Source organism: Empidonax traillii, unplaced genomic scaffold (genome assembly GCF_003031625.1).
Source record: "Empidonax traillii isolate 1590-97213 ecotype Southwest subspecies unplaced genomic scaffold, ASM303162v1 scaffold191:size1449129, whole genome shotgun sequence".
In the NCBI taxonomy this organism is placed as follows: domain Eukaryota; kingdom Metazoa; phylum Chordata; class Aves; order Passeriformes; family Tyrannidae; genus Empidonax; species Empidonax traillii.
Window position 1 is genome coordinate 832,504 of NW_020955384.1, and position 10,124 is coordinate 842,627.

At 41.4% G+C, this 10,124-nt stretch overlaps 1 protein-coding gene across 1 annotated transcript in view; it reads left to right on the forward strand.

Annotated features, from left to right (window-relative positions):
• Positions 1–310: 310 nt before the first annotated feature.
• The window catches only part of PWP1 (PWP1 homolog, endonuclein), a 19,257-nt gene continuing 9,443 nt past the window's right edge, over positions 311–10,124 (forward strand). The window contains exons 1-8 of the mRNA XM_027886638.1: positions 311–410; positions 516–574; positions 2,827–2,975; positions 3,413–3,498; positions 5,772–5,868; positions 7,418–7,528; positions 8,279–8,409; positions 8,999–9,072. Coding sequence (XP_027742439.1) covers positions 345–410; positions 516–574; positions 2,827–2,975; positions 3,413–3,498; positions 5,772–5,868; positions 7,418–7,528; positions 8,279–8,409; positions 8,999–9,072 — 773 coding nt within the window. The 5' untranslated portion in view covers positions 311–344. The remainder of the gene's footprint in view (positions 411–515; positions 575–2,826; positions 2,976–3,412; positions 3,499–5,771; positions 5,869–7,417; positions 7,529–8,278; positions 8,410–8,998; positions 9,073–10,124) is intronic.

Below are 10,124 nucleotides of genomic sequence, written 5' to 3' on the forward strand. Positions count from 1 at the left end.
GACCCATTGTGGGAAGCGAAGGACTGGAAGGTTGGACTCGATGAACTTGGAGGTCGTTTCTAACCTAAAAGAGCCCGTGATTCTGTGAAAACTCACGAGGTGGGGCCGTGTCCCCCGCCGTGCACCCGAGACAGTCCACCGTGGTCCTAAGGTGACCACGCCCTGCCCCGCCCGCACAGGCCCCGCCCCTTCCTTGTAGCCCCTCCCTCCCCACGTCGTCTTTCTATGATGACGCCACCCCGTTGTCTCCGCCCCTCGCCCTTCCTCGCCTTGGCGGGCGGGCCCTCCCCGCTCTGACGTCACTGGTGCGCGCCGGTCCCGCCGCACGTGTTGGCGGTGCCGCCATGAGCTGCCCGGTGCCCTGCGCCGCCTGGGTGCGGCGCGGCGTGGCCAAGGAGACCCCGGACAAGGTGCGGCTGGGGCTGGGGCTGGGGCTGGGGTTGGGGTTGGGGTTGGGGCACCCCCGTCCGCTCCCCCCGCCGCCCCCTTCACCCCTCTGTGTGTCCGCCCCACAGGTGCAGCTCAGCGAGGAGGAGCTGAAGGGTCTCATCGAGGAGGCGCAGGACAGGCTGGGGTGAGCCGGGGCGGCGGGAGGGGCTCTGTGGGTGCGGGGTTGGAGTCCCCCGGGCACGGGAGAGCGCGGCCAGCAGCCCCGCCCGCAGCCCGGGGAGCTCCTGGAGGACCGGCTTGAGAAGCAGCAGCGAGGAGTGGGGACGGCAACAGCCAGCTCGGGTTACTCGTGGAGCCGCTGTGCCAGGGCAGCCTGACGTCCCGGGAGAGGCGGCGGTGCGGAGATGGAATTCCTCTGAGATCAGCTCAGCTCGTCGGAGCGTGGTGCTGATAATGCCGAAGTTGTGATCTCGATATTCGTACGGGCCACTCACTTCAGAGTCGGACTCCGTGATCCTTTGGGTCTTCTCCAGCTCAGAATATCCTCTGATTCTTTGAGTGTATCCTGCAGTCGTTGTGGCCAGGACAGCGTGGGCTGCGTTCCCAGGTGGTTCCTCAGTTGTCAGCTGTGGTGCTGTCAGGCTCCCTGAGCCTTTCTCGTGATGTCTCTGGCCTGGTCCTCTCTGGAGCTGCCATTCCCGCCTGGAGTGAAAAATAAGTTGGGTGTGTAACCAAGGCTGCTTTGGAGGTGTGGCAAACCGAGATGGAAATCCCAAACTGACCATGAGAAAAAGTGATGCCGAGGGTGTGAGGACGATCTAAGCAAGTCTGGAGGCCACAGTGGGGCTCAGAATGATGTGATGGTTATGCTGTGGCAAAAAAAGGCAGAAAATCATTTAGGGATGTGTTTTTGGTTCACAGGTGAACCTAGAGACATCACAACTCTCGGCACTGGAAGTTCTTAGTTATGTAGTTGTTTAAAGTTTTGTCGCTCTGCTTTAAGGAAAAGGTATTTATGAAAAGTGTAACTGAAGTGACATATTTATGAAGCAATCTATGGGAGACAAGAAAGAAATGGCTGTCTTTTGTCTAGAAAAAGATTAAGGTATTATTCCATTTTCTGGCCTTTTCTGTTAGATCTGTTCTCTGTAGGTTTGGGTTTCTGATTCTGTTTCAGCTGTGTAGGATGCGTGGTTGTACCAGGGGGTGTGTGATTGAACAGTAAAAGCTTTTAGAGTTGGGCAGATATTATTCACCCCATTTCTCTTGGATGAATCAGTGACTTTACTGCTGAATACTGTCTCATCCCAGAATGTGTTTTGTTCTGTTTTTGTTTTTTAATGGTTCCAAAATCATCTTAAACGTTTGGAAGATTCTCACTTTTTGTTAGTTTCTTAACTGATGAAATTGAATGTTTCTGGTGTTACTTGTTTCCCCTTTATGTGTGTGAACTTTGGGTTTTTTGAGTGGTTTCCTTTATCTTGCTATTTCAAAAGCGTGGAAAGATTTAAGGTGCTGTTTGTTACACGGTCTGTAAAACTTCTGGGTGGAAATTTAACCACCATCTGAAACAACTGGAGGTGTTTATATACAAAATATTTATAATTACTGCTACTTCGTATTTGTTACAACATCTCACCTTTTTGCCCTGTGCAAAGATCTCAAATCAAACTCAGAGTTTCGAATTATCTTGTTACTTGTCTCTAGTTATCTTGTTAATATGAAGTGCTTATTTTACTGAACAAATTAGAGGAATAGGTTTCAGGTATTTAATTCAGGGATCGTATCTGAGGACTGCCTTGGCTTGTTGTTGCTTGGGAATTTTGCATGCAGAGGGATAGAAATACATGGTATTCAGCAGGGATGAATTTCCGTGGAGCATGTTCCATTGAGACACCTTAGATGTCTGTTGTGTTCTCAACCACTGTTTAATGTTGCATAGTTTACTCCATAAGAAGTAATCCACAAATGTCCTTACCTAATGAATTTTATGGTTTTTTTGTTGTTGTTTGTTTTGGTTTTTGTTTTGCTTTTTTTTTTTTTTCTATTTATGGAAAGTGTAAGGAAATGAAGTTTTGAAAATCTTTAAGATGTCAGGGCCGGGGGGGGAAGGAAGGAATGAATTTGACATGTGAGTGCACAGAAGTGAGGTTAAGAAATGTGCAGTTTAGCTTGTTGAGCAAAATTCATGCCACATTTTATCATGAAAGCTTTCAAGGAAAACTTTCTCTGAAAGGCTGAGAATAATAGTGCCTTGTATTTTGGGACAGATTGGGAAGGAGTAAATGCATTTCCAAATTATTGGCATAAAGACTTGAAACCCGTGTGAACAACTAGGACTGAGTGCTGAAATCTGGACAGCAGTGCCCTAAATAGTTACCTGGAAGCATTGTACATGTCTGTCACAGTTTCTCAGGGATGTGTGTCTCTCCACAGGGAGGGTGCTGGTGGCAGCAATGAAGGTCAGACGGCAGGGGACATGAATGTGGCCGTTCCTGGCAGCTCTCAGTCTAACAATGAAGACCTGTCTGATCATGAACTGGATGAATATGATTTGGAAAATTACGATAAAGAGGAATACACGGGTAAGAAAAAATTATACATCAGATATGCAGTGCAAGTGAAGAACCTTTCCACTTCTTGTTGTACTTAAGACCTTAATACCCTAAAAGTACACAGGGTTAAGTTTCAGATGCTGGAAATTCGCATTTTTAATAATTTGCTCGTCCCAGCTTCAGGAGTCATTTAGAGAGGGAAGTGAATCACTGTCCCTCTCCCTGACAGTAAAACTGAGAGCTTGTTGGAAAGATTGTCACTCCCTCTGCTGTAGTGCTGGAGCAGAGCAGAAGTCCCTGAAAGCTCTAAGCAATTTAGCTTACCAAGGTACTTGGGTTTGAAACTTGGAAATTCATTTAGCCCACTCCTGATATTTTGCAATATAGGTAATACAAGTAGGATACAGGAGTTTCTAACTTCACCTGTCACTGACATGTCTGAAAAGTGTTCTGAAATTCCCATCTAGGTGATTTACAACTTGGAGACTCTTTGGCTACTCTGGCAGTATATGGGAGTAATGATAATGATCCTTACATCACTCTCAAAACCACTGTAAGTACTTAAAAAATGTCCGATATCTTAAACAGCATAAACTTAAAAATCAGTTGAATTTTCCATGCTGCCTTAGGGTCTGTAAGTGCTTGCAGTCCTTTTTCACAGGTGTGCCAGATTTTTGATCAGACTGAACTTTTTTCTTTCAAGGTTGCTTTGTGCACTCCCTTCTTCGTGTGCCTTTTGCATTTAAGTCGGAGGTTAAGTGAACTGGCTCGTTATTTAAACCATGTAGAGTGGTTTTTCACCTGTCTAGTAGGACACAGAAAATGTTTGATGAAATAACAAATCTCAGGCCACTAATGACCCAAATTAGAAAATTTCCCAGACTGCAAGACTCTTGCACCTTCCAGGTTGTGTAAGAAACTGGGCTGAGATGGACTCAGGCTATGTGTCAAATTAGGAATATGGCAAGAGGAAATACATCCCTGTTAAACAGAGAAGCACAGTGTGCTGTGGTGTTGACTGCTTCAGACTGTGTTAGTTTCTGCCTGTCAGATGGGGAACATCTTAGCAGGAGTTGGGTTTGTAGGAGCTCTGCTCTGGGTGAAGAAGTCTCTGGCTGCAGCCTAAAACAAGTTGTGTCAAGAGTGCTGTCCTGTTATGTGGCTGTTTGCCTTTATCTGGTGGGCAGGGATACAGCACGAGATGCAAGCAAGACACAAGGTAATCCTTCTAATTTACATAACATTAGTATTGCCTTGGCTAAAATATTGGGATGTGGAGAGATTCCAGAGAGTATCCTCCAGTTCAGTTCAGAAGGCTAGATTGCAGTTCATGATTGACTTAATTTACATGGAAAGGTTACAGAAATCAGAGTGAACGAAGGTGAGATTGTAAGGGAAGAGACAATGCAGAGAGCAATCAGGAGAAACTGATCCTCTGGGCAGGGTGATAGTAGGTGAATTTTTGGCACATCTTCTAAGTGTAAAGATTCTGAGATTTTTTCTGGGTGCTGTCCTTGCTACATTATTTTGGATTCTTTGCAAAGCTAGTCAGATTGAAAGAAAATATTAGCTGTAGTCTTCTACCACAGTGTCTAGTTTTTGTGTCAGGGAACTGTGTCAGACATGACAGGGAGTTGTTTTGGTGACTTCACATACTGTAACAAAGCTCAAGGAGGAAGGTGCACACCTTATCTTCAAAAGGAATTCACTTGCCATGTGCACTTTGGGACATTGTTTGTTTTCTCTGTGTTCCATTGATGGTTTTTCTTGCTCCTGTGTACCAGTGGAGGAGAGAAATGCTTTTAAAGTGATTTTTATAATCAAAGAGGGATTCAGAGAGAGTATGATCTGCATTTATTTTGTGTCAGAATAGCTAATTTTTTCTAGATATACAGTAAGTGAACACCTTTTTCTCAGGCCTTTCTTCCTATGCTGAAGTTCTTTCCTCAAGTTCTGCAAGTTCTTCAGTATGCATTTTGTGTTGTCCTTTAGTGGTTCTGTTGAAGACTAAGTATTATGCAACATTAAGTTAATTAATTCAAAGAATTGTAGGACTTGATAGAATTCAAATATTGAAATGTGCTTGAAGTCAATAAAAAAGAAATTAAAAACTTGCAACGAGAAGTCCAAAAAGTCTTGCTTCTGGTGTACGTTTGAAGGATGGTACTCTTGTGAGACTATTGACTTAGGTACAGTTCTTTGTTTTTCACAAACAAAAAATTCCCAAATGCCTTTCATTCCTCAATAACACTGAATGTCAGATGAGAGGTCACATCTGTTCTGGTATAGTTAAATGTCCAGTAGAGCTGTGGGCAGTACTTTTTGGGAAATATTTTCCAGGAAGTAGACAGTGCTTTGATGCTCTTGGAATTACTTCCTGGATGTGAGGAGCAATTGCAGTATCTTTATTGGGTAAAATGCTGTTATTCTACATAAATGGTCAAGGAGCAGGAGCAAGAGGGAAATAAGCTTACTTTGTATGTCCTGGCTGTGCTTTTCAGCAGTGGGCTGCATCGTGATAGCCTTGAAATATGGTTTCATGTTTGGTAATTAAACATGTTTACAAATCCAGGTATGTCCACATACAAATTCCTTCAATTTATTTAATGACTCTCTTCAATCTCCCTAGAATTGGGTCTGGTTCCTGCCTTTCTCTGGTTATCACCATAGGATGGTTTTAGGTGGGTGGGCATCGGGGTGTTGGATTTTGACTGTTTTCTGTTACGGTTAAAAATGACTAATTGATTCAACCTTTTGAGCATATGTAGTTTTGTGCATTTACATGCCTTTCTCAGCATCCCTTGTCCTCTCCTTTTTGCTGTTCAGGAGCAATATGAACAGGAGGACTTTTTGATTAAGCCCACTGACAATCTCGTCCTTTGTGGCAGAGTTGATAAAGACTGCTGTAGTTTGGAGGTCCATGGTAAGTGAAATAGAATTTGTTCTTTACAGTGAATGTAGTGAATATATCTTGCCTAGCCTGTGCCATACGGTTGTGTTGAAGAGGGAGTGGGTTGGTTTTTGTAGTTTTTTTCTCTCCCCTTCTGCTCTGTGTTTTTTCCTTTAGCCACTTTCCAGGACTAAAATATTTCATGTGGAGTTATTGTTATTTAGAGGATAACTTGCCTCTTTCAGGCTGTATAGCATTTCTTTTCCTTATTTAGTTTCTTATGACGCTTAGAAAATACGATGGCATTTTTATTCTCTGAACATACAGTCTTTCTTCCAGTCTTACTTTCGATATCCTGCAAGCATCCCCTAGTGGTTTGTTATTTGGTTGAGTTTTTTCCTTCATCTTTCTCCTTGTTCTTTAAATGGGCTTTCCACTGCTAGGAGCAGAAGAATCAGCACCTTTATCATCATAGTTTTTAGAAGAGATGGTCCTTAATATGGCCTAACAACTGCTTTTCCTAGCAATAGGATTAATTTTACTGTGTAAGAGATTTTCCTGTTGCAGCAAGGAGTACTGGAGCGTGCTGAAATTAATCATCTTTTCTTACCACGGTTCTCTGTGGGAGTGGTTCTGCCTACCTGTGCGATGGTCCGTGTTTCTGCAAGGGAAGTATTTCGTTTTAAGCAAGAAACATGACCAAAATGTTGGACAGCATCTCTTCAGATACCAACATCTTTATTAACTGTGTCATTTTCCCCAGTGTAAACTTACGAAACAATAGCAAAGGCTTCTGAAGTTTCTAACGTTGGGTAACCCTGTCTTAGTTAATGACTAAGACAACTTGGTTAACTGAAAACTTTAGTTAGTTATCTGAACATCTGTCACATGCGCTTAAAAATGGCACAGTAATTGTGTGTCTGTGATGGTAGCATATTATTAAAGTAATTAATGTTTTTTCTTTGCTATCCACTTAGTAAGTTATTTTATTATGAGAAAAACAGCTGGCTACAGGGAATGCTGTGTTCAGTATATGGTTGCTTTATCAAAACTCTTCCTATATCTCTATAGGATACTATATTGCCTGCTAAAGGCAGCTTCTGACTTCTTCAGCCTCCTCTTCTTTGAACATTGTTTGTCTTTTACTTTCATTTCCACTTAAATTTCACCTGGAGTTACTTTATTTTTTTTAAATTGCTAATTCTGTAAAGTGAATGTCTGAATCTCCATTAATGTGTTCTGATGTAGAAAGTGCTGGATATGGAGCATCTCTTTTGAAGTGACCTTACAAATAAAGTAGTGTGGTGTGCTAGGAATAAAGTATTGCACCTTTGCTGAACTTGTCACTTCTTTATCTAAAGTGCACGGGAGAATGTTCATTTTGTGTAATTTTGTTAAGTATAACGTTCGTACTTAGAGGGTCTGGCCTCTACACTAAAACTCTGAACACACTGCAAATTTATGTTCTAGATCTCCTTTACATTTAGTCTTTGCCATGTCTGCCTTTTGCAGAAGTGAAATGTTTGTAGTTGTTTGCTTTTCCTCTGCACTGATGTCTTGTATAACTTTAATTATTTTGCAGTTTATAATCATGAGGAGGACTCATTTTATGTACATCATGATATTATCTTGCCCGCTTACCCTCTAAGTCTGGAGTGGTTGAATTTTGATCCTAATCCAGATGAATCAACAGGTAAATTACAGAGAATACTATAAACGTCCAGTTAAGTAATTTGTACTTGTAAAGTATATAAATGTAATGTTGTCACTAAATGATTTCTTCCAGAGGTATAAACAGAAATAAAACCAAGCTGTGAGGAAGGATAGACTGAGTATCAGGTGTTTTGGTTTGGTGATACAGTTATTTTGGTGATACAGTTATTTTGGTGATGTTCCTGTAACACGTGATTTGACAAAAGTACTGGGTTTATTACTAATATTTAAGTTATTGTCAGTTAGCAGACCAGAGCAAGCTCTTCTATAATCTGCTTTATATTCCATTTGCAAATGAAAGGTTGCTTTTGTTTAAATTCATTATGTCCAATGCGATGATTAACTGTAAACTACAGAAAAATGTATATATATTTATGTATTTAGTAATATTTTTCCTGTGTTTTACAGATACTTTCTTTTCCCATAGTACAGGGGATGTGGTTTTGTTTTGGTTTGTTTTTTCCTTTAAAAACAAACAAAACATGGAACTTTATTCAACTTCTTTGATCAGTTACTTGTACTGAAAGGGAAGAAAACCAAGTCAATTTTTTTTCTGGCAACTGATATTTTTAAATTGCTCCTCGTCAGTTATAAAGATCAAATATGTTCAAATAGAAGATTGTGGCACATAAGTTTTATTTAATCAAAGAAATAAGCAACAGCTGGATTGCCAAATATGATGTTTCGTAACTCTAAATAAATGTGGTTGCATTTGGGTTTCTGCTTGTAGGAAATTACGTTGCAGTGGGTAACATGACCCCAGTTATTGACATTTGGGACCTTGATGTAGTAGAGTCCCTAGAACCAGTGTTTTCTCTTGGAGGCAAGAAAGAGAAAAAGAAGAAAAAAAAAGGAAAGAAAGTAAGTATTGTAAAATTATTTGTCTGCTTGGATGGAGGAAACTTAGGGCAGAGAGAATGTGGGGGGTTTTTTCTACAATATTTGAAATGCTAATTGTTCTTTGAGTAATTAAAGCCTGGAATTAAGAGCAGAACAGGAGTGAGGTGGCTTATGGTTGATTTCCAGTTGCTGTCCCAGTAAGCTTTGAATCTTAACCATTTGAAATTAGAATTTCTAGGAGCTGGCAGTTACAAGGACCTAAAACTCAGTTAATTGGGAGGTGAGAGAGGGAGCTGCCAGGAGTGTTTAGAAACAAGCTGAAGAAGTTGCATGTTAGCTGGAAACAATGATATTTCTTTTACAAGCCCGAAGGGAGTAACCAGTTCTGTGAGCCCCACCAGCTGTGAATGGAGCAATCTGAGATCTGGGGTAGGAGGCAAGGTGCAGGCAGTGTAGAGACAGTTCTCTCCAAAGCTGTGTTGCAGCAAGTGAGAGGAATTTATTATGAAATTGCTTGTGAAGACATTAAGGAATTCATGCTAATGTGGAGCGATACTGGGTTTGCATTGAAGCTGTAATTTTCAAGTTTATGTTGTATGTGTATACACAGAGTTTATCTTCGGAGGGGACCGTGGAAGGACATACTGATGCTGTGCTTGATCTTTCCTGGAACAAACAAAGCAGGTAAAAGAACGCTTGAATAACAGTGGATGTTACAAATTTGCATTCTTAATTAGGCATGCAATTTGCACTCAAAATCCAAAAACTTGAAAGCCCTGCTGAAATGAATCCATTCTTAAAAATACACCCCCATTTTATTCTTTTTTTAAACCAGAGCTCTTAATTATTTTTTTTTAAGCACTTACATATTGCTGCAGATCACTTTTTATTTGCAGGTTGTGCAGCCAAAGGCAGGGCAGGGGTGGATCTGAGCCGTTTGATAAATCGCCTACGTTTCACATGTACAAGCTGGAGAAGCAGAAGGGCTGCCCAGAGCTATACTGATCTGCCAGTGACCTAAGACACCATTTCAAGAGATACAAGTAGATTTATAGAAGAAGGGTTTTGCTATTCTGTTTTTTCCCCCTCTGGCTTTTGCTCCAGAGCTGTGAACAGAAAAGAGAGTGTAACAGCCCTAATAGCACAGTTACAGAAATGAAATGCCTTTAGCCTTTGGGTTATCCTTGGCAGAGAGAATTCCCTGTTGCCTGAATGAACTAGCAGTGCAGTGCTGCTATTGAAGCAACACACAAAGCTGGCCCATCTAGGGCCAGAGGTCAAGGACAACGTGCTGACTGAAGTGAAGATGCTGCTGGGTTTTTATCACTTAGGTGGTTGTTAACAGTTCATCTGTCAGAGGATCCTCAGCATGGGTCTTGAAACTGCTCCAGTCAGACACAGGCTAATCTATTTTGTTTGGAAATTTTTTAATTTTTCTATTCCTGTTGTCAGAGATGCCTCTTCCTCTGAAGATAAGTGTAGTCAACTCTGAATACTGTGATGGGCAGGTGTAAGCCTTCACTTGTAATGCTTTCTTATCTAAATACTGCAGAAGAAAACACCCACATGGACCTCAGTAAATTTACATAAATAACACTCTTAATTTACGGTGTGGTGTCTATTGTTCTTAAATTATACATGTAGACAAAGAGTGTAGTGATCAGTCCATCAGTCTTACAGAAAAAGTAGATTTCATGTACCCAGAAATGGTTGTCTGATAATAATATTGTCTCAGT